Source organism: Chenopodium album, chromosome 16, assembly GCF_948465745.1.
Source record: "Chenopodium album chromosome 16, dcCheAlbu1.1, whole genome shotgun sequence".
Classification (NCBI taxonomy): domain Eukaryota; kingdom Viridiplantae; phylum Streptophyta; class Magnoliopsida; order Caryophyllales; family Amaranthaceae; genus Chenopodium; species Chenopodium album.
The window spans coordinates 10,053,130-10,077,312 of NC_137849.1; the positions used below are offsets into that span (position 1 = coordinate 10,053,130).

At 33.3% G+C, this 24,183-nt stretch overlaps 2 protein-coding genes and 1 pseudogene across 3 annotated transcripts; 1 reads left to right on the top strand and 2 right to left on the bottom strand.

Annotated features, from left to right (window-relative positions):
* Positions 1 to 296: 296 nt before the first annotated feature.
* On the top strand, positions 297 to 11,202 carry LOC145584884 (EID1-like F-box protein 2 pseudogene; annotated as a pseudogene). Its single transcript, XR_014100438.1, has 3 exons — positions 297 to 403; positions 854 to 1,633; positions 10,802 to 11,202. The product of XR_014100438.1 is annotated as an EID1-like F-box protein 2 pseudogene (transcript).
* A 1,587-nt stretch (positions 11,203 to 12,789) lies between these two features.
* On the bottom strand, positions 12,790 to 13,961 carry LOC145586222 (ribulose bisphosphate carboxylase small subunit, chloroplastic 3-like). Its single transcript, XM_081642999.1, has 2 exons — positions 13,591 to 13,961; positions 12,790 to 13,206 (listed from the first exon to the last, which is right to left on the bottom strand). Exons 1-2 carry the CDS (start codon positions 13,903 to 13,905, stop codon positions 12,976 to 12,978), a joined length of 546 nt encoding a protein of 181 aa, XP_081499125.1. The 5' UTR covers positions 13,906 to 13,961; the 3' UTR covers positions 12,790 to 12,975.
* Positions 13,962 to 16,413: 2,452 nt separating this feature from the next.
* On the bottom strand, positions 16,414 to 23,180 carry LOC145584885 (uncharacterized). The gene is made up of 6 exons (XM_081641667.1): positions 22,775 to 23,180; positions 22,533 to 22,667; positions 20,987 to 21,060; positions 20,811 to 20,890; positions 20,252 to 20,403; positions 16,414 to 16,698 (listed from the first exon to the last, which is right to left on the bottom strand). The coding sequence occupies exons 1-6, from the start codon at positions 22,776 to 22,778 to the stop codon at positions 16,616 to 16,618; spliced, it is 528 nt and encodes a 175-aa protein (XP_081497793.1). The 5' UTR covers positions 22,779 to 23,180; the 3' UTR covers positions 16,414 to 16,615.
* Positions 23,181 to 24,183: the final 1,003 nt, after the last annotated feature.

The following is a 24,183-nucleotide window of genomic DNA, read 5'->3' on the forward strand; positions in this document are numbered from 1 at the left end:
AAGTGAAAATTTCCAAAAATTTACATAAAATATACATTATAGTAATCTAACAATGACCCCATTTGATATGTTTTTTCTTCAAAAGTTATCTTACAATTTAAATTAAATCATCAAACCATATCAAATTATACCAAATCTGATCAATTCAAATTAAATTAAATTAAATTAAATAAGCAAAATTAAGGTGAACTAAACAAAAATGAGAATGAACTCACCGTTTGATTTTATTAAGATATACGGAGTAATTATGCGTTTATTTTCCTCCATTGTTTGCATTTCCCCCTTTTTCACTTTTACGTTGCATCCCACCCCCTACCCCCCACCACCACCATTGAAGCGTGCTCTGAAATCTCCATTGAAGCGATTTCTGAGCTTCTTCTCCTCCATTGAAACGACTTTTGAGGTATGAATTTTTTCTTTCTTAAAATAATCGAATTTCAATTTTACAATCTAGGGTTTAATTTTACAAAATCGTCGATTTAAATTGTCAGTATAGTCAATTTAGGATTCTTCTAAGGTGTTGGTTATGATTACTCAGTTATGAAAAATCTTAGCAAGCGATTTTGTTAGTAGAATTTTTCTGTGCGCTATTTGCGATGATATTGGGAAGAATTTTATGCGATTTTTGGTGCCTAATTTGATAATTGAGTCAAATTCGATTGTTAATTTGTCATAGGTTTTTGATTATATACCTTTAATGTTAGGACGGAACTATGAAAATAGACCTTTATTCCCCGAACCCAGGGCGGTCGTCCCTCGTGCTCTGACTCAGGGACGGGCCTATTTCTCGCATTCGTTAGATTTATTGGGTGCTGTTTATAGATTCCAAATTCATGTTTTTCGTATGTTGCAGGTTGGTTTGGAAGAAATGCCTTTATCGAAGCAGTATCGGTGTATGCATTCAGCAAGCTGTGCTTGTATGAAAGGGCATATAACAGAAGATGTGATCCTCCTTGTTTTCCAGCAGTTAAATTGGAACCCTAAATTGATTGCAGCGTTCTCTTGTGCTTGTAAATGGTTTGATGATTTTGCAAAGAGAGTGTTGTGGAAAGAGTTTTGTAAGACGAGAGCGCCTAAGATGATGATTGATCTGCATTCTAGTGGTAGTCATAGTGTTGATGGGAGCTGGAGGGCGCTTGGGAAATTGCTTATCTATTGTTCAGGTTGTAGCAAAGGTGGCTTGTTTAATAACATTCATATACCTGGTCATTTTGTATACAGAACCCGGTTTTCTCGAACATCAGGAAAGAGTTTTCTTTTGCCACAGTGCAGATCGGATGTGTTATATGTCTCTGATCCCTGTGAACATCTTGACCAAGGGGAAGATGGGGATATTGGATTTTTTCGGGGTATGTTTAAGTCCTTTTCTATGTCCAAAGTTCGCAAGTTGCTTATCAAGAGAAAAGCACAACTACACCCTACAGAATCATGCCCTTATTGTAAAGCAAAATTGTGGAGTATGCAAGAAGCAAAAATGATACCACAGAGTGCCAGTTGCAGGTTGGGAGCTTATGAAGATGCAATTGAGTATTATGTTTGTCTTAATGGTCACATGCTAGGGGTCTGCACTCTTTTACCTTTGTCTGAATCCGAGGACGCATCTGAATTGGAGTGATTGTCCAATGAAATACAGGTACTTTTTAAATTTTTGATCTGTGTTTGCCTATTAGTTATAATAACCCCTGTCTTAAATATAATAATGCCCATAACTTTCTGTTAATATTGAGGAGTGTTATTATTGAATTGGGTTTAACCCAACTTATGCTAGTATGGTGGGAAAGAGGAAATTGGTTGAATTAGTATTCAATTATTGACCAAAGTGGGTTATAGAAGTATAGAATATGGTTGATCATAAGATGAAGGGGGACAATTACTTGGGATAGGCAGAGTGTGTTGAATCCAATAACAGTATATTTCCCATGCTAGGACCTTCTGTTGAATTTAAGATTTTTATAAGCTTGTGGATGACTCATCTGTAATTACTAACACATGGTTTTGTTCTTTCAATTGAACTTTAATTCAACTTATTATTGTGAAATGAATGTAAATTGTTTGGTCTTATTCACAAAAAAAAAAAAAAAAAAGGTGCAGAGCAAGGCATGAATGGGCTCCTTTTGTCTTTTTTTGGTGTACCATTGTGGTGTTGTTTCTTGGAAAGTACCTATTGAACTAGTTACTTGTTTTACTTATGCCTATATATGCATCCATTCTTACAACACATGTTGGGAAGTTCTTTTAACTTGATTTCCTGTGTTTGTTTCAATAGATTAGACCGTTAGAAAAAATAGAAACTGTGAAATGCACATGTCATTAATACAAGTAAGGCTATGTTTAGTTCACCTTATTTAAGCACTTTATTACGATTACTTATTTTAGATTAATAAAAAAAGGTTAAGAACTACTTTATCGATAAATGTGCCATTTTTCGTTCTTATATCTTTAATTTTGTAATGTAAAAAAATAATGAAAATTGCATACGAAATATTTTAAAAGTAATGCAAATTTAATAAGACCCTTTTTGATATTTTTTTTCCTTATGGATTAGCGTACAAATAACTTATAAGGTCAAATTTTAGTCAAATTGGGCAATTAAATCAGTTTAGAAAAAAATAAGTGAAGATCATATCAGAAAAAAGAAAAAATAAGATGAACTAAACATTGCCTAAATTATTAGGGCGAATATATTATATGGACAACCATTCTAAGGTCCCGTTCTTTAGAGTTGCTCTGCCTTGCTCTGAGCACTCTCTGCTCGAAAGAAATCTGCTCTGCCTTGCCTGCTGCGCTCTGCTCTATTTTCAAATAATAATTAATAATAACAATAATAATTAATATTCAATAATAATAATTAATATTGAATTGATGATAATAATTAATTATTTTAAATAATTATAATAATTATTAATATTAATAATAATTAATATTTAATTAATCATAATAATATTTATCAATAATAATATTTAATAATTCAAACTATTAAGAATTAATATTTAATAATATTATTAATTAATAATTTCTAATAATTATAACAATTCTTTCAAAAAAAAAAAAAATAATAATAATAACAATTAATAACAATTTCTTTTTATAAACATATGATATTAGAATCACAATGTATAGAAACATTTTATGTGGGCATTGATTGTTAGTTCATTGAGTTGAATTATTTTTCAAATCTTTCCATACAATTTAAGAATTAAAAAAAAGAGCTTGTTTTCAAGGAGTATTTTGTATATATCATTATTATTTTGAGGGTTAAAAATATATAATTAAGACATATTTATAAGTAAAATCATTATTACTCATTAAATCATTTTATTTTAAAATTTTTGTGAAGTGAATATAAGTAAACTGTTGTCTTTTATCTTTATACTATTAACATATGTTAAATACGGTACACATTTATTTATGTTTTCACTCACTTAAATCAATGGTATATGCACTTAATAATAATAATAATAATAATAATAATTGTAATAATAGTAATAATAATAACAACACTAATAATAGTATTAATAATAATGTTGAAATCTACCCTCTTCGGCTCGGCTTTGCTCTACTATGCTATGCTATCCTATCCTGAAATCTGCTTTGCTCTACTAACTCTTGTTCTGCTCTGCCCTCCCAGAAGCTCAAAAGAACAGGGCCTATTCATGTTGTAGTAATTTTGATTGAAAATTGAATTTTTACAATAATTTAATAATAAAAGAACTAATAATGGTTGTACAAGAATAAGAAAAATTACCTAAATATTAAAATGAAGTATATTAAAAAACTGTAAAAATAAAGAGTTAAAATTATGAATGATTAAATAACACAAAATAAGAAAGAACCCATAGAATCTTGTAGATTTTAGTAATTTTAGTTAAGTTTTTATGTTAAAAAAATATCAGAATGTTAATAGACTTTATTAAAGACTACTCCTTTCGTCCTAGATCTATGTTTACACTTATTATGACACATAGTTTTTCGTGATAATGTGTTTTTTATCGTTATTCTATTGGATAAGTAGATGTGAAAGAAGACAATTGGGTATTATTTTATTTAAAAAGTAGATGTGATAGAAAATAGTGAGATTCTTTTGAAGTACACGTGAGAGAGAGTGAGTCCTAACATTTTAGTGGTGAAAAGAGAGACGTGTTAAAATAATTAAGGAAGTGTAAAAACTAAATTAAGACTAATGAAAAGGAAAAATGTAAAATTTAATTTTGGATGGAGTAGTATTTTTTGTTTCTCGGTTGTAGATTTGGAGGAAATCGGTTCATTTGGGATAAGAGGAATCCCCCATTCACGTCTACTTGAGTACTATGTAGATTGGGGAGTATTAGTCCATCAAGGCATCAACTTTCCTTCTAATTATTTTATCCTTGTTTTGAAAGATGGGTTCTATGTATTAAAAGCACTAAGGTTAAGGATGTTGACTAGTTGAGCGAGCTTGTAGAGTTGTAGGAGCCAATTTAATAAGTAATACATGTGATCGCGAGCTTAATCAAGCTTTCAATTTGCTTCTTTTAGCTTAGCTCATGCTAGTTTAAATTCGAGCTCAACTTGATCTAGATCAAAATTAAACTAGCTTTTGATAAGCAAGCCTATATGTACAAGCAAGGTGGAATTTAAAGGAGCATATATCTAAATGTACATGCTCTTAATATAAATATTTTTAAATTTATTGAAGAATGTCAATTGTATTTACAAGTTTGCGTAGTAGTACTGTATCTCCTAAAGTAAAATAATAATCATACAATCTGGATTTTTAAGAATGTATAAAAAAAGTAAAAATAGATTTTTATTGATTTTCTAACCTTATATGTTAGGATGTGCTATGAACAATATGTATTCTAAATATGGTAGTGGTATTTGCTACTTCCTCTGTTATTTTATTATTGTAACATGAAGGTAGTGTACAATATTTTAGGAGGCTGCATGATGATGTGAGAGCAAATAAGGATTTTTTAAAGAACATAAGAAGTAAATTTTTTTGTCAGGAACTACCTATGTTTCATATTATTTGTAGCTTTGGAATATTTTTAAATCTCACTAATAATACCCCAAACTTGCAAATACTATGAAACGAGGTAGTATTAATTATTATAATACCATTTTTGGAATTATTAGCTTTTAATATATTTTTTTTATTTTAAAACAACTACTCTTAAGAACCCAAAAAATTTGGTTAGCGCTACCTATTATCGGTTTCCGTTTAAAATTTTCATTTGTAGCCTCCCCACCCCTTTTTAAAATTTATTTTAATTCATTCATGTTATATCCTTGATCATGATAATTCAAAGCAAATTTTAAATGAAAAGGCTTCAAATTTCAATGACTTACAATTACAATCTTTGGTTCATTAATCCTAGGCTTTCGAATTAATATATTTAGAAAATTGATTATCAAATTTGGAGGATTAGGGTTTTAATTTTGGGAATTAGGGGTTCTTGAATAGATGTATACCTTTAGGGTTCTTGAATCAATTTATAGGATTTTAATACCTATTTATGGGTTTAGTGTTTTTAAACAAACTTAGGATTAAATGTTGCAATTGAGGGTTTATAATTATGGGAATTAAGGGATTGAATTATGGTATGAAGCTATAATAGAATTAGGTTTTATTAATTTTGGGAATAAGGCTCATTTTTGTTTTAATAGAAAATGACTTATTGGTTAAAATGATTTTCCATGGAAAATAATTCTAAGGGAAAACACAATTGTAAAATTAGTATTCCTTTGTTTGTTTCCTTACGAGAAAAATTATATAGGAAGGGAAAATAGGAGTGGAAGGGAGAAGATGGACGAGAGGAGAGGTACGAGATGTAAGGAGCAAGTAGGAAAATGTGGCATATCTTCCTTTAGAAGGAAAACATTTCTACTCTTGGGAGAACTATCTTCCACCTTTGGGAAAATTATTTTCCATCCCTTTGCTAACCAAACAATGGAAAATGAGAAACATAGCCTTAGGGCTCATAAATTTGGGTGATTTGGTTTTGTAAATTTAGAAACTATAGCTTATAAAGTTTGGGATATAGGGTTTATAAATTTGGGAATGAAAGTTTAACTATCAACTTAGGGTATTAAGGGCATAATGTGCTTTTGCTTTTAGTATTTAGACATAAAATCGAAAAGTGGGGCCTATAAATGGATGTTTTGGATACCTAAACTATTTGGGTTTTCAAGTTAGTTTTTTTCGAAAAAAAAAAAAAAAAGTTTTAAAAGCTAGCTATTTCTAAAATTGGTTTTTATTAGGCAAGTCTTATTCCTACCCTAAAATCAAATAAGGTAAGTTTATAAGCGAATTGTTTCGTGAGCCTATATAAATCGAGTGTAATTCATAGCTTAAATTGTTTATTACTACCTCCATTTCATATTATGTTTATAATTGAATTTTTTTTATGCCAATCTTACTGACCCTCCTAACTACATAATTTGGTAGTATAAATATTTTAGTAAAAGCTTTTAGAGCTTAGGCAAGTCTCATTCCTACCCTAAAATCAATTATAGGTAAGCTTATAAGCGAACATAAGCGAATTGTTTCGCGAGCCTGTATAAATCGAGTGCAAAGTTTTCATAGCTTACATTGTTTATTACTACCTCCATTTCATATTATGTTTATACTTGAATTTTTTTTATGCCAATCTTACTAACCCTCCTAATTACATAATTTGGTTGTATTAATATTTTAGTAAAAACTTTTAGAGGGTAAAATTTTTTGGCTGGCCGACAAATTTTACTACTCTTTCGCTCTAAAGTCTTTTATAATCTTGACTTACCCTTAGTTACCCACCCTCAATTCTTACACAACTCACCCTTACCTTCTATTGTGTGTGTGTTTTTTTTTAAATTTTATAAAATAAATATGTTGCGGGTTAAAGGTTAACCAGGTAACCCATTTAATAAGCAGGTTAGGTTTGGGTTAAGGGTTTATCAACCCGTTTAATATTGACACGAACCCGACACGACACGACATGACCTGTTTGACTGCTTTACCTAATTTTTTTTTGGGAACAATTTGAACAAGAAGGATTTTGGAGGAGAGGAATGAAGCAAAGTACTGAAGGAAAAATCCAACATATATATATATATATATATATATATATATATATATATATATATATATATATATATATATATATATATATATATATATTTATATATATATATATATAGTTCATTTGTCAAATTTTTTTAAGCTAAAATGTCTATTGTTTAGATTAGTCAGAATAAATGAATTGCTTAGATTTGATCTAATAAAATGGCTACGATAAAAACTATGAGTAATAATAAAAAGAAATGATAAAAAGGGAGGGGTCCACCATTTTGTTTTAAAAATTAGGTTAGGGTTATTTTACTCATTTAGAGCCATCAATGACCTTCTTCCTTCTACTCACTTCTTTCTTCATTTTCCTCCATTAATGGGACTTGAAGCTTTAATTAAATCTAAAAAACTCAAGAAATTAGAAGATTATTTTGCGTATAAATGGGTACTCTATCAAACACTAACCAGATCGCGAACCATCACGAACCGGAACGAGTAAGTTCCGTGTTTCGGGACACGTTTTGTGTATCAATGTAGCAGCCACTTTAAGTAATAATTTAAAAAAAATCATATTTTGGAAAATACATATTGAGATGAGTTTGACAAGAACCCACGTAATTATGCCTCTCCCTCCCCCCCCCCCCCCCCCCAAAAAAAAAGTATTGGTGCGACAACATGGTTATATATTGACTTTTGCACTATTTACATATACTATTTTGACTATTGGTGCTTTCTACAATCATAAATAAGATTAAATAGTCATGTCATCACGTGGGTACTTGTTAAAATAATCTTAATATATAGTCTATAGTTCTATACACATCAACTTTTTGCCTATATTTAAGGGTCCAAATTGAGCTCGAAACAAGCAAAAAAATAGCGTACATGACTATTTTTTTCCTATATTTTTTTTGCTTGTTTCGAGCTCAATTTGGATCCTTAAGGGTTAAAATGACCCCCGAAACCTTTATGTGACATTTTTCGGCACGCAAATCGGAAAAATTTACTGGTGGGAGTGGTGGTCAGAAAACTCACTAAAGGTGCGCTTTGCACCCAAGTCATTAATTTGTGGTGTTTTGGCCACTAAGCAAAGGGTGCACCCAAGCCATACTTGAGAGTGTTGAGGCCAATTTTGCCTAAAAATCATCATTGGTCAAAGTTTTGCATTGGCGTATGTGCTGATGAAAGTGGGACACTTAAATATAGGAAAAAACCGTATCCAAAAGGCTAGTTAAAGTAAAATTTGTGAATAGTGACAGAAGTCCAAACTTGTCAACTAAAACTAAAAGGAAGAAGTATAGGTTTTTTTTTTTTTTTTTTTTTTTCCCTTCTTTTTCTCTAATGATCAATACTTTAGAGTGTTTGAAATAATATTTCTTTTGTTATATTAACGTTCAAAACACCATTTTAGCACGCACTTTAAGAAAAATATTGGACTAGGTAAACGGACAAACTAATTGAAATAATTTGTAATCGATAAGTAAAAAGTGTTATGTTATAGTTAAGTTTTATAGCTTTATAGATATGTTTACCTTTTCTAATCACTTTCTCAAATAGTATGCCAATATGTTTAGGAACTATATTCCAATTTTAACCTTGGTAGTATGTCGGACCATATTCCATATTCGATGATAGATTATGTGATTAATTAATTTTCCAATTTAAAGATAATGAAGCATCTTAGTAGACCTCATTACGTGATTCAAGGTGTGTATCATTTGTTAGCATACAAATTGGGTTGATGTACATTTCTTTTGTACACAATTAGTGATTAAAGGGGTTTAAGAAGTCACACATGAATTCATGATTTAAAAGTGATTTCATAAAGACACCTTGGTAAATCAGTGAAACCACTTTGTGGCTTGGTGCAACATGTATTGAAAATCCCAACTTTGTATAGATGAGGATTATTTTTTGCAAATGATGCAAAGTCCCGATATTTAGAGGCCATTTTTACTACAATTTATATGGTTATCTCTTGGTAGATTGATCACTCATTGGTAAGAGAGGAAGAAATTGATGGGAGAATAGTTTGGGCATGTGATTTTAGAGAGTATAAACTGGACATTGAAGTGTCTTATGTCCATTTTTAGTTAGATATAGTATCTGCAAAATCTAAATTAAATGTAAATGTCAGGTTCAATAATTTGGAAATTAAATTGTCTATTATCTTTGAAAAAAAACTTTTATCATGGTGTTAAGTTTGACAAAGACATCCTCAAGCGTGTTCTCCATTTGTGTTGCAAACATGTGTGTTTTTTTTACCTGAAAATTGTGCTACCAGATTTGGGAAAGGGTCTGAGAATCTGTCAAGGAAAATTCTAAGCTTGACGATTCAGTGACTTGGTTATGAGTGAGCCTAATTTTGATTGGGACATTTAATTTGGACAAGGGTACTTTCCTTTGCTATGCATGTATGTATATGAGTATTGATAGTCCCTTGTTTTATTGATACTGAAGTATCCATAGCCAAGTGGATTGTCAAGTTATCTCATAAACTTATTTGACTTATCTACTATTTGAGTTATCTAAACTTATCATTAGTTGTGATTTGAACTTTCTAACCCATGTTTCTACCCTTTTTTTGCTTGTGAGATAATCTTATTAGCTTTTATGTAAACTTGGTATGGTAATTATTAGATAGTCATTAGGGTCTTGGTATGGTAAGCTATGGAGTCACAAACTATCTTACTCTTTTATTATTAATAGCTTTGAATGAAAATCTAGCCTATCCCATTTGAATTGATTTTAGTAGTCCCTACTATAGTCATTCTTCTTTAAACAGTTTTTAGGTGTTAAATTAGAAGAGTGTGTTGCCCAAAACCCTGTGTTGTGCTGGCCTGTTGGGTGGTGTTTGTACTGTGGGAGAGGGACAACGATAATGGGTGTTGAGAAAGAGAGAGAGAGAGAGAGAGAGAGAGAGAGAGAGAGAGAGAGAGAGAGAGAGAGAGAGAGAGAGAGAGAGAGAGAGAGAGAGAGAGAAAGAGGTGTTTGTGCTGTGGGAGAGTGACTATGATAGTGGGTGTTAATTGCCAAAGAGGTGAAAGGAGACGAAGAAAAATAGTGGGGAAAAAAGGAAAGAAAAGTTATTTTTCTTGGTAATTGAAAGTTTAGGCTTCTTATAGAATGTTGTTAGTAGTTAGGACAAACATCAATTTATATTTTCCCATTTTGAAAACGTTCAGAAACTCTTTGGATACATCTTGTTATATGACTAACTAGTTCTTCCCATCATGGATTCTTTTATTTTTGGGATGGCCGTTTTTTTTTCTTATAATCTCTCTCAATAAACCTATAGCTTGAGACCTTGTTCTATTTGTATTTTGTAGGCAAAAGATATTGAATTATTGTTTCTATTTTTTCCAGAATATTGAATTCACCTCTATTTAGGGACTATGAAGTCTGTAGGAGATGAGCAATGTTATTTGTCCAGCCAAAATAATACATTATTACAAAGTCTCAATCGATCAGTTGCAATTCTTGCTCCCAGTTAAATTTTGATCTCCTGTTGATTTGCTATTCTCCATTTCTCCAACCATTATATATTGTTAGCAAGTGTTTCAGAAGTCTCTGCTGACAGAAAATGTTACATCATATAGTCTTGTGGTTTGAGTTTTGCCCTTCGTTTTATTTTTAACTCTAGACTTGTGTTAAATGCAAAATGACTCATTTGGAATTTGCTTTAATTGTATTGGAAGCCAAGTATTCAGCTCTGTTTTCAGTATTTATGCTGACTGATGGGCCTGTGGCCTTGCCTATTTTTCGAACTAGATGAACTATGGCGGTGAATATTTGCGTTGCTGGACTCTCAAATTTGTTGGAGACTTGGAAGAAGCTTGGTTCCATTTTAATGCTGGGTCTAAAATTAGCCAACTGAAGGAATATTTCTTAACATCTGGGATCTGTGTATCACTCAAAACTCTGGGACAAGCTGACAGTCGTGGAAGGAACGCAGTTCCAGGTATCTTCACTGGTTGATTTCACTGACTTAAAAAAGTCCATCGGGAAAATAGTGTATTAAATTTGTTTGTACATTGTATAATTCATAATGTATCTCAGATGCATCTGCATCTGCATCATTTCTTGTTCAGTTATTTTCATATTCATAGCTGCATGAATATCATTCTAAATAATTATTTTCATGTTCAGTTCCCTGCACTTTTAGCTTATGATTGTGTTGATCCATTTTTGAAATAAAGCAAACAAAAACAACTAACAATCACAGACTCACAGTGCAAGTAACATTGTAAGTATTAATTGCGTAGCACAATAAGGGACTAAACATGAGATTAATGGTTATACTCAGTCTTCGGACTCTAGAGAGTGTAGAGAGATGCTCTATGACGGAGGAATGCCCCTTGAGTAACTTTTACAAACGGGTTATACAACACTCTTAAATTAGCTAATTTAACCACTTGGTTATTCTCTCTGTTTTCGACTAATTGATTGCCACACTTGCTTTTTTCATTCGGTTTTTTTTTTTTTTTTTTAGTTACCATACTTTCTAATTTTTTTAAGGAGCATCTTCTATGGAAGTTACATATTACCTATAACTTTTTTTTTTTTTTAAAGGAGAAGGCTCCGTTGAGCCAGACCACAAGTCAAACTGGTTCAAATTAATGGGTTAAACTCCTGAGGAAGGAAAGAAAAAGGGTACAACTTTATGATTTTGAGATGCCCTTTTTCTAGGCCAAGTCTTGTGTACCAATTAAATAATTAATGGTCCAATACTAATATTACTACTATTAAATTCCTGTATAATGGCACAACAAATATACCAAATTTTTTCTCCTCCTCTTCCTTTCTCAACCTCTTGCGAATTGCGATTACTCTCTCACTCAATGTCCACAACTTTTTCTTTCTTATGCACACCTTTATCATGATCTTTTTCCTTTCTTTGTTGAGTAATGCTTTCATTTTATTCATTCTTAGAGTTGTTGATGACTAAAGTAATTAAAGGCTAAGACGAACAAAGGAAATATTTAGAGATGATAATAAGGTTGTTTTCAATCTATTGCCAATATGCAATACACTAATCATTTTTAAAAACATCAATTTTCGGTTGTATTGATTCAGATCAGGTTAAAATTAGTTCAAGGAATTTTGGGTTAGAGCAAATCCATTAGAAAAAGGTTTAATTCTCTATTCTTGTTTTTAACTTTTTTTCTAATATTTTTGCAAATAAATTTTGATCCATGCAACACTTATTCAGTTTGAACTTGTACATGTTAACATGGCATAGCCTAAAAAGATGGATCCATATGTAGATACAAAATCTAATTTGGAGTTCCCATGGTAAGCACAGCATTTTTTTTTTTTTTTAATTTTACGGGCTTATTTGTTATGACTATATCGGTATTAGAATTTATATTTATATGATTTAGGTTGGCTTATAAAAAAATATTATCCATACTTATTGATTTTGACAATCTACAACAAAAAATTTGAAAACTACATTTTGTGATTTCCATAGTTTTGTTAAACTAATGCAAACATAACAACATACGGTTGTAGTTTCACTTTTTAATATCCAAGTTTAATTTAAGTATAAATAATTTCAAGTTCATTAGAAAGAAAAAAGACAAACAAAGATGTACAATCTTGTAGGTGTTACCCAATTAAGTTGTTTTATAATGTAAGTATGTCTAATTTGAAGGGATCAAATTTGTAAGAAATTAATTTGTTTGACTAATTCATGTAAAATAATTTGCATGGATTCCAATTGCTAAATAGTGTGAAAACTTGATAAACTAGCACACTTTAAAACAAGGGAAATTTCCATTCAATTATAAGAACAATCACTTCACTCTAAATGAAACATACATAGTTGCATATAATTCCATTAAAATTAGGAAAAGTCATTACAAACACAACTACTAAACTTAAATAAAAACACAAGCCTGCTTCACAAACAAAGTATTTATTGATCATATGATCTTTAGTAATTAATAGCCTGGGGGCTTGTAGGCAATGAAACTGATGCATTGCACTTGACGGAAACTGTCAAACCCGATGATCCTAATGAAGGCATTAGGGTAAGCCTTCTTGGCCTCCTCGAGCTCGTTCACCACTTGTGTTGGGTCAGTGCACCCGAACATGGGTAGTTTCCACATGGTCCAGTAGCGTCCATCATAGTACCCCGGTGACCTGTGGTTCTCACGGTACACAAATCCGTGCTACACAAAATAACAAATATATGTTAGCTAAGTGTAATATTATTATGATCTAAGACTAAAACTATACGAGGGGAATTCCTAATCTATACTATATATATAAAAAAAGAATTTCTAAAGAACTTTAATTTGGTGCCACATGACACCTTTCTCAATCAATCGAGTCTTTTATTCACGCGCTTAAAGTTAAATATGCTTGTACAAGATTTAATCCCAAGACCTTAAGTTTTGAAAGTATTGTGTAAGCCACTAAACTATTACCATATTATTTGTCATTATATTAAAATTAATAAAATAATGATTTCAATCATGAAATTAATGCGGTAACTCGATGTATAAGCCTAAAAACTAGTGTAATTTTAAAAGACGGAGTATAATGGAGCTTACTTCAGTCTCGAACTCTAAGCAAGGAACCCATCCATTGTTAAGAAGGTATTGGATTTCACCAAGCAATGACTCGGGGGAAAGTGGTGGGAGGTAAGACAAAGTCTCGAACTTCTTCTTGCCAATTGGTGGCCATACTTGCATACATTGCACTCTTCCACCGTTGCTAGCAAGGGAAGTAATGTCGACGTTGTTCTTCCTGCTAACAGGGAAAGCTGAAGTAGACTTCAACCCATTGAATGGAGCCACCATGTTGGCCTGAACACTGCCAGCCGAGGCGACTGCCGAGGCAGCATTGGACATCAAGCTAGAAGCCATTTCTCTTCCCCTTCCTTTTTTTTTTCTAACTTTTTTTTTTTCTTAGAGTGATGCTTATGTTCAACTATACAAGTACTATTTATACTAGTGAAGTAGTGAAAATATTTGTGTTAGATTCCTTAAAAAATTTATGTTCACTAGTTGAAATTTTTTTAAGATAATATGTGATATGAATTGTTTGAAAATTCTTGGCCATTTGAATCATGAGTGGGTAAGGTTCTGAGGTAATAGGCATCAGCTTAGCCACAAATGAGTTAGCTTAAAGATTATGTTTTTCAACATTTTCCTCCTTGCATATTTAATAGACCGTCCAATTTCCACCTTAAATTCATTTTATGACTTGTGTTTTTTCTGTTTTGGATTATGTACCTATATTCCTTTGCCAAGTGGAAATTATTGGTCGTTTCAAAAAAAAAAAAAGTGGAAATTATTGAAAACGACAAATGTAACCTTATCATTTTTTTTCCCATGAATAATATATTATATTAGCGTTATTTTGAACGATGGTTCTTTTATGGTTAAGAAAAAATATTCATTTGTAATACTCTAGTTGAGAGGTGTCTCTCTTGATCATCTAATTTACGTACTAAGTATGTTTCACATTTTTTACAACTTTGAAGGATGTATGGACTCGTAGACAAAATTTGTTTATGAGTGTAAAATAGAAAGAGATAAAATAGGAATGCATGTGATGAGAAGAGAGATAGAAAGAAATAACAACCTAAAAAGAAAAGAAAATATTAGTTGCAAATAATATGTAGCATCTATTTTTGACAAAAGTTGTAAAATATATGAAATGGGGGTAGTACAATTTTTATATGTACTTAGTCACATATCTTGAATTAAACATAAATTATGATGATAACATTAAAAAATATTCTAAGAACATAGTCTCTTCGTCTCATTTTGATAGTCTCATTTACAATTTGCATAGTTTTCATTGCAATATAATAATAACAATATCTCTAAATACGTAATTAAGAATTTGTGATAATATAAAATTTGATAAATAAAAACTAAAAATCAAGATCAATGTTACAAGATCTCACAAAGTATCAAGTTGTATTTACATGTGATTTTCGTTGGTATGGAATCCTCGATGGCAAGGGAAGAGCACATGAGTCTCAATCTTAAAATTCCCCAAGTTAGAGGACCTGCAAATTCATGGAGACCAAAATGTGAAATATAAAATCACTAAACCAGGCCATGCTTAATATTTGCAAAGTCTTTTTAAATGTATTATATTTTAGGAAAAATTGTAAGAAACCGCCTTTTATAACACTCTTTTTGTGAAAAAAATATTTTATAAAAAAATTCTTGTAAAGCACACTTAAAATTAGATTTTTTTTGCAAGTTAACACTTTAGATCAGTTTCAGGACATTGACCCTGTTTTCCGGCGTTGACCCTCATGTGAGGGTCACTATAGCATAGCCAGCCCCAACCGCTGACGCCACCACCTAGAGCCACCTCTCAGCCGCCGACATCACCACCCATCAACCTAGCTGCCATCACCGCCCATCCAAATCACTTTAAACCCACCCGCAAAAATCCTCACCCACCTCTACAACCACCCACGTCCCACCCTAAACTACCCAAATTCACCCGGAAAAGTGTACTCCTCCAAAAACAAATAGAGAGAGAGAAAAGGATAGGTAGTAGTCCTCCCCCCCTCCCCCAAAAAAAAAAAAAAAATTGGAAACACTAGATCTAAGATAAATTAAAAATCAACAAAATTAACAACAAAGAATCAATTTTATTAACATTAACAACTTACCTACCTCAAAATTAGATTATTTGAGGTTGTTCTTTGCAGCAATTCGAGCAAAACAATGAAGTTTTCCCTTCAATTGAAAAAAAAATTCAAGGGTTGCTAGAAAGAATAGAGGAGTGAGAGTCTAATTGGAAGAGGAAAAAGGTAAAAAAAAAAAAAGAGATTTATTCAGCGGGTTTAGAGTGATTTAGGTAGGTGGTGATGGCGGCTATGTTGATGGTGGTGGCGTCGGCGGCTGAGAGGTGGTTCTAGTGGCGGCTAGGTGGTTAGGCTACGGTTTTGGTGGTTTTGAGGAGGGAGGGGTTGAGCATGTGACCCTCACGTGAGGGTCAACACCGGAAAACAAGGTCAAAGCTCTAAAATCGGGTAAAGGTGTTATTTCGCGAAAAAAAAAAAATCTAGTTTTAGGTGTGTTTATACAAGAAAATTTTAATAAGATGTTTTTTTACAAAAAAGTAGTTATAAAAGGTGGTTTCTGACAATTTTTCTTATTTTTTAATGCAGTACATAAACTTAACCATTGAATTCTTTGACTATATAACTAAAATTATACAAAAATAAAAAGGTATTTTGAAAAAATATATTAATACGAATCTAACAAAATTCCTTATTTACCATGATTTTCCCTTCGATTATAAATCACAGTAGAATCAAAGTAGAGTATAAATATGCAAAAGTCAAAACATGTCTAACTCATTCATACCCACATAATTATGTATGTTCATGCAAATAAATATGTAACCAACAAGAACACTGGATATATAGTTAAATTAGACTACCATTATTCAGTCAGTTAACATTTGTAGCACTAGCAGCTAAAAACTGAAGAAAAGAAGTCAAGCAACTATTTACATTGCATTATGATCATGAATCTAATAGACAGAGCTATGTTCTTGCTGAATTACTCATATGCAGAATCCATTCCAAGTCTGGTAATATCAAAGATCCAGTTCATCCTCAGTTTCATCATCATCTTCTTCATTGAAGTCCAAACCCGTAATGGTCATCTTTCCAGTGTTAACTGAAACAAAATAAAATAAATAAGTAATCATAAAGACTTCACCATTATATACAATATAGTTCATTTCACATCAAACTGTAACATTTGCTCTGTTGGATTCACTGTAAAAGTATGAAAGGATTTGGTCTAAATGCTGTGAATGAGACACTTGATGCCTCTTTTCTAAGAAAAATAAGTCATAGAATAGCATTAACATTGCCGAATGATAAAATTATAATGCGTTACAAAAGGTAAACATGGCAATGAAAAAGGAGTGAGAGCAGAGGGAGGTAGATTCAAGAAGTCAGATTCATTCAGGAGTATTGTTAGGAGACATCGACAATTAAGTTTTGGAATGATGAGATTGAGTCCTCTTCAAAGGAGCTCATGCTACAATATCAAGGACCATTTCTTCTAATAGGGGATTTCAACCAAGTTAAATCACTAGATCAAAATTTAGGAGGCAATAAGATCAGCACTAGGTTAAGCAACTTTCTTGATTGGAAGATCCAATTGGCCATATCTCATATACCCTTTTCGGGATCAATATATAACTTGGTGCAACAATAGAGTCTCAAATCCTAACTATGATCAGCTGGATAGAGCTTACACAAATGATGAATGGAGTCGTGTATATTCTGATGCTATTGTTTGGAACCTACCAATCTTACTTTCGGATGATGGTCCCATCATTCTAGAACCCTCGCCCTCGAAAGAAAAAAAATGTACGCCTTATAAGATGAAAGCGTGGTGCATCAATATCCCCAAGATTAAAGAATTGGTCCATGAGGCATGGTCTGAACCTGTTTCAGGGTCACCTTTGTTCCAAGTGCAGAGAAGGATTAAAAAGTACACTCTCTCGAGTGACGGACTGGTGCCTTGATTATGAAGCTAAGATGGACCTTAACTGGGACAGTCGCTGATAATTTAGAATGGCAATACAAGTCAGCCCAGGAGATCAAGTGTAGACAGGAGTTAGAGGGGGGGATCGAGAAGAAATGGTGGTATTGGAGGCAAAGGTCGAAATCAAGGTGGGATGCATTTGGGAACCAAAGCACATCTTTTTTCTTCAAAAGTGTAAAGTCAAGGGCATGCAGAATGGAAATTAGAGCCTTAATGGTAAAGCCAATTGGACGCATGGAAAGGAAGAGATACGTAAGCTTTTCTTAGAATCTTTCGCATCTTTGTTCAAAGGGAATATGGCTGAGCAACCAAACAATTTGGAGGACTGGTTTGATGATCTTCCCTCACTGTCGGATAACCAATGTAATTTCTTGCTACATCCATTTAGAGAGGAAGGGATCAAAGCTGCAGCATTTGTTCCATATCCCCTTAAGTCGCCAAAATTGGGACTCCATCAAGTCAGATGTAATCAGGGCAGTAACACACTTCTTCTCAAAAGGCTTCATGGTTTCTGAGACGCACTGAACATTCATTGCCCTGACTCCTAAGGTAGACCAACCTTAAACAGCGGGGGACTTTCAGCCACTTAGTTTGTGTAACTCAGCGTATAAGATCATTTGAAAGTGCATGGTGAATCGGCTAAAAAGTGTTCTCCTTGATTTTTTTTTATGATTTCTATCATGCATATGTTCCTGGGCGACTAATGGTGGATAATTGTTTTATGAAAGTATCCTAAAGATCAATCTTAGCAAGGCGTATGATAGGGTAAAATGGGATTTCTTGATCAAAGTCGTTACTAAGATGAAGTTCCCTGAGATATGGAGAAAATGGATTACCAATGTATCTTATCTGTTTCATATGCGGTTTTAGTGAATGGAGAGCCAAGTGAGTTCTTCAAGCCTCAAACGGGATTACGAAAAGTGGGTCCCCTTTCCCCCTACCTCTTTATAATTATAATGGAAAAGCTATCCAGGAAAATCTGCTCCTCAAAAGGAAAAAGAAGTTGACAAGGTAGAAAGCAAAATGAGCTCTTCAGTAAGCCATTTATTTTTTGCAGATGATGCCTTATTTTGCTTTAAGGCCACCCCACAATCTTGCAGACTGCTGAAACAAACCCTTGATGAGTTCTACTCTATATCTGGAGAAGTAATAAATCTACAAAACTCCTTGATCCTTTTTAGCCCCTTATACCCCATCACGATTTCTGAGGCTGATGAGGCAACCACTCAAAGTCAAAAGCACAATGGAGTTGGGTTCCTACTTAGGTGGCCCGATGGATGTGGATGGACGATCCTCCACCAAATTCCAGCAGGTGATGGACAAGGTGAATCAAAAAATATCCTCATGGAAGTACTCAATGCTATCCCCAATCAGGAAAGCTAATCCTCATAAACAGAATTCAAGTTGCTATGGCACAACATATCTTCTCTATTTATTGGGGGGCCAAAATTTGTTCAAAAGTCATTAACTTCAGCCTTACTCAAATTCTGGTGGGCCTCGTCCACATCACAGAAGCTCATTTATTGGAGGAAGAGAGAGGTCCTATTCTGTCATAAGTTGGTAGGGGGCCTGGTTATGAGGAACCTAGAAGCATAAAATATAAGCCTACTGGCAAAACATAGGTGGAGATTCAACAATGATCCTAGCCTTCTAGCTAGTAGAATCTTCAAAGGAAAATACAATGCGGATCAGGACGAGTACCCGCAAGGAGTTCATGGACAGCAAGGAGTATATTGAGGGCAGTTAATGCACTCAAAATGGGGATAGGATGTAGAATTGGAAATGGTAGAAATATTCATGTTGAACCAGATATGTGGATGGGTAAGTAAAGAGTTACTCGGAAGGAGCAATCCCAACAGCCAAAACCACAAAGAGTCTGCGAGTTATTTACAGATAATAGAAGTTGGAATGCGAATTTAATCTGGAAATACTTCCAGCAAGAAGCCAAGAAGACACAAGGGAGGTCTTGGCAACCTACATTCCGTCTCTTGAGGGTGAGGATAGATACTCTTGGGCCCTAACCAAGAATGGAACCTACACTTTTAAATCTGGATACTGGGATCTCTTAGAAATCCAGAGGAGCAGCCACTCTGAGTTTTGGAGGAGGCTCTAGAAGAGTACACTTTTAAGTATAAAAAGGCTCAAGGCGTACCAAGGCGTTTCAGAGTTCCTTGCGCCTAAGGCGCGCCTCATTGAAGTGAGTCGCATATAATAAACAATAAAAACAACTGTGTGCACCTCAATGCGCCTTGGTGACTATAGTATAAAAATAATTAGAAGATGAAAAAAAAAAAACCAACTTAAAGCCGAATTACATAGTGTGACTATGGTCACGTGAGGGGGTTGATTTAACTTTTAAAAAAATAAATATAAAAAAAATAGGACATTACGTGTTTCCAGTGGGATTTTTGATGCCGGAAATAATTCATGCCAATAACCAGACCCACCCCCAAAAGGTTGTGTTGTTGATTGCTCCACCTAAAGGTTGTGTTGTTGATTGCTCCACCTAAAGGTTGTGTTGTTGACCACACCCGAACTATAGTTTGTGTTGTTCTAGCCAATTTTGCCTTACATCATAATTTATGATATTTATCATTCACTAGCCAAACAACTAAACAGACACCAACCTAAAAAGTTTGATATGCCCAAAATTTAAAAATGTACCACTTACCAACAGCATCCATGCCTGCCAATTTCGGCATATATTGCCTTATGTGATCTTCTGCTGCTTTATCAGCTTTGAGTGCCTCACACTCGAAGGAGACTATGATCTTGCTTTTTGTTTGCTTCTGCTCAACTTCATTAGTGATATCTTTCCCCCAGCTGTCTACAAACCAAGTACAAAAAAGAAATACATGTTAGTAGTTACGTATAAACTAAGAGCATGCAAACTATGCTGTAGAGGAAAACAAAGCATTAGTTCTCCAAATTGATTCAATGAAATTCGTGTCATACATCAGATGGAGCTTTATCATCATCACATGAAAAATCAAGCTCAGAGTTGCATTTTGAAGCAATGAGGGCAGAATATAACACGAGTCAATAAAAATAGTGGACCTTCCTAACCATCATTAAAGAGCACTACATCTTTGATAAATAGAAAAAAACAATTGGCAAAAGTAACACATCTTAGAAAGGATTTTAACCAAAATAAATAAATTAATAAAGTCCACTCATGTTCCTACCAAAACGAAAAAATACATCACTAAGGTACTTTTGAAACAGCTTACCCATGTACATGTTCAGCATTCTTAAACCTTGCGGCATCATGTCCTTTGCATTCCACAACCACAGTTGCTTCTTTTTTAGTCTGTCATGTAGTATTTCATCAAACGATAATGAGAGTGACATACAACTACAAGGTAAGAAAGTGATATCAAATAGAGAGTATTCTAGGGATTATTACAGCGAAATCAACAATATTGAGCTTGATCAAACGATAGTCATCACCTCTACTGCACTCTCTTTCACATGCGAGTTCTGACCAAACCAGAGACACAATCAATGTCAAGTGGTACAAAGACAGCTCAAGTTTAGAGAATTGTACAAGATAACAGTAAATTGGGTAAGGGATAGAATAAAACATGATAAGGGCATAGAGCACCACGAACAACATCCACAATTCATAGGAATCTCATTACATATAACCAGTTGATTAAAACTTTCATTATTACTTCATACAGCATTGAAATATTAACAAATAAGGGAAAGAAGCAGGATATACAGATCAAATGTTCTTGTTGTTCTCTCATGAACAACTCCTCTAGCAGTACTTCATTTTGATAGGATTTCCATGTGCAACATGGGTGTTGTGTACTAAACATGGTGGTATGCACAAGCATAAAATTGAAACAAAGCATTACCAATACCACGTCAGCTTCAAATAGCAAGCAGGATTTTGCAATTAGAATGGTACAAGAGTGAAATCAAAAATCACAAGAGAAATATTGTATTTCGAAGGAAGCAAGAGGGAAACAGCTCTTCGCTTCTAACCATGCTTCTTGGGGAAGATCCATATAGGAAATAGCCTTAATTACATTGCTAACCAGGAACTATGTGCAAAGTATGGGCTGAGTCGGGAAGAACAAGTTAACGAGGTGAGCTTTTGTTATGAGTGGGTGGAAAATGCCATACATAGCTAACAGCTACTAGTCATGCAAATAGTACATGACTACTAGTGACATGTATAAGTTGTCATAACGAGAAAAACAAACGCAATTCTCCAATATGACAGAAATCCAAAATCTCATCACACTTTTTCTTGCAAAGTTGCAATGATTTTATTCCCTCCATCCAATATGTACATCACTTTGATAATACAGTTTGAAGTACCAATATGACAACCAAAGCCCAGCAAAGGTAGTAATATCGTAATAATTAAATTTTCGGAAGTAGCATCTAATAACCAAGTTCACCACATAAGGTGTGAATCACCCTCTCTCTAAATGTAAGAAAAGGGACCAAAAAAACAGGTGAAACCTTATGAACCAGAATGTATGAAACATCATACTTCGTACATAACTTACGCGACAAACTAGATGCATACTATATATAGTTTTCTAAAAAAGTAAGGTGCAATAATCTAGGGGAATGCCATCACTCTACATTTTCCTCTCATCTAGGGACAAGCAAGCAAGGAAACTAAAAAACCCTTACAGATTTTTCCAATCAAAATCAAAGTTGCAGTTTTAATTTACACAATTCTGAACAATGAACACTATTAGAATTAGACTACTGATACAAATTCATGTCCCATGTCCGACTCGGCTATTTTGAAAAAACAATCAGTGTCCATACCATCCCCAAGTGTCAAAAATCCGACACGAATACTTAAGATTAAATGAAGAGTCGAGCAACAATTCACAACTATTACTCTACCCAACATTATTAAAGCAAGTAAATGAATTTAAATAATAAAAGCAGTTAAGAGAAAGAAAGGGAAAGAGATAAACCAATGCCATGGAGACCATAGCAAGTAGAATGAGGAAGACGGATGAAGTGACCAGAGATGGACCCACATGCCAAAAGTGCTATAGATGCTATTCCTTCCATTTCCTTCATTCTACTTTTCTTTGAATCTCCTTCTTCTGCAACCAGAGAATTCAAAGTATACCCATTATCAATTATCTTCCAATGAATTGTAAAATTGAATTGGGTGAAAAGGGGTCGCAAGAAAGTAAAATTCGAAGTATACCCATTATCAGATTCTCGGAATCCACGAGTTTGAACGCCTCGGAGTGCCCTCTTGAGTGAAGGGGAATCGCTTTTACTGAGAACTCGGAGGAGTGCCGAGAAAATGAAGTTGATGATTCTATTCGGTGTAGTACAAATTGGTTTAGGCTGTACAAATTGGAATAATTGATTTTAACAACCCCAACTTTTAGCCATCCGCCGTAAACTGTCCCACCTTCTGATTATCTTATGATGGGTTCAACTTTTATGGATTCTTTTCAAAATGGTCCCTTACTAAGCCACCCTCAAGTCCAATTGCCTCCCATACACCCCTTAACCATTGATCCTTTTAGCCACTTTCCTGACCATAATCAAATCACCTCATTTTGGCTTTTTTTCTCATGACCATAAACCACCCACCACCCTAGCTTGTAAAGCTACCATGACCACCACCTTTTATATCCTTCTTTCCTTCTCCACCACGAGCTCCACCTTCTCTATCTTTTTCTTCTGGGCCACGCCGACCGCCAATATGAGATAAGAGTTTGTCTCATTTTTTTATTAAAAAAAAATCAACATAATTGCGACACATGACTTTAGTAACTGGTTAACCTGCTCATTTGAGGTTTAGGACCATTTTGGGAAGAATCTCCTAAAGTTGAGTCCATTATGGAATAATCAAAAGGTGAGACTATTTTTAGCGGATGGCCGAAAGTTGGGACCATTAAAATCAATTTTTCCATACAAATCTGGGTTCGAATACATATTACTTCGTAGTTTTTGGTTTCATTTGGTTCGGATACATTTGGTTTCATTCGAAAATTTCTTAATATTCACAACTTTAAGATACGGAGTAAAACTTTAATTTAAATACCATATTATGTTAACTTAGCAAATTAAAGTACTTAATCTTTTATAAAAAAAATTTATTTAAATCTGTCAAAACAATTCTTTATGAGATTTAAATTTATTCATGAACACAAAGGTCTAAAGTTCTTTTAATTTCATATACAATTACGCTTTCAGCCCTATTGCAAATAATATTCGATAATTTAAACGATTAGCCATATAAGGATACAAATGGTCATGTTAGGCAATAAAAAAATAGTAGCATAAATTGAATTTTTTTTATTATTCATTAGGTAAAGGTTTTCTTCTTTTTGGGAAGAGTACAACAACAAACTGGAGGTGCTCCAGCGACTGGTGGTAGACATACACCAGGCCTATTAATAAATGTCTTACAAGCCTCGATACATTGTGTTAGTATGCATGGTACAGCTTCACCCGTTAAACACTCATATTCAGGATCTTGAGGACGACCACGTGCTTCGGCTTCAAAAACTAATCAAATAACAAAAAAAAAAAAAAAAAAAAAAGGAAATTTTTTTTGATAATCAGTAATAATAATAATAATAATAATAATAATAATAA

Coding starts and splice junctions, on each gene's coding strand:
- LOC145586222 (XM_081642999.1), bottom strand. CDS start 13,905: ATGGCTTCTAGCTTGATGTCCAATGCTGCCTCGGCAGTCGCCTCGGCT. Junction 13,207..13,590: donor GCTTAGAGTTCGAGACTGAA/GTAAGCTCCATT, acceptor TATTTTGTGTAG/CACGGATTTGTGTACCGTGA.
- LOC145584885 (XM_081641667.1), bottom strand. Junction 21,061..22,532: donor CTATGGTCTCCATGGCATTG/GTTTATCTCTTT, acceptor TGGTTTGGTCAG/AACTCGCATGTGAAAGAGAG. Junction 16,699..20,251: donor GGCAGGCATGGATGCTGTTG/GTAAGTGGTACA, acceptor ATTTTGTTTCAG/TTAACACTGGAAAGATGACC.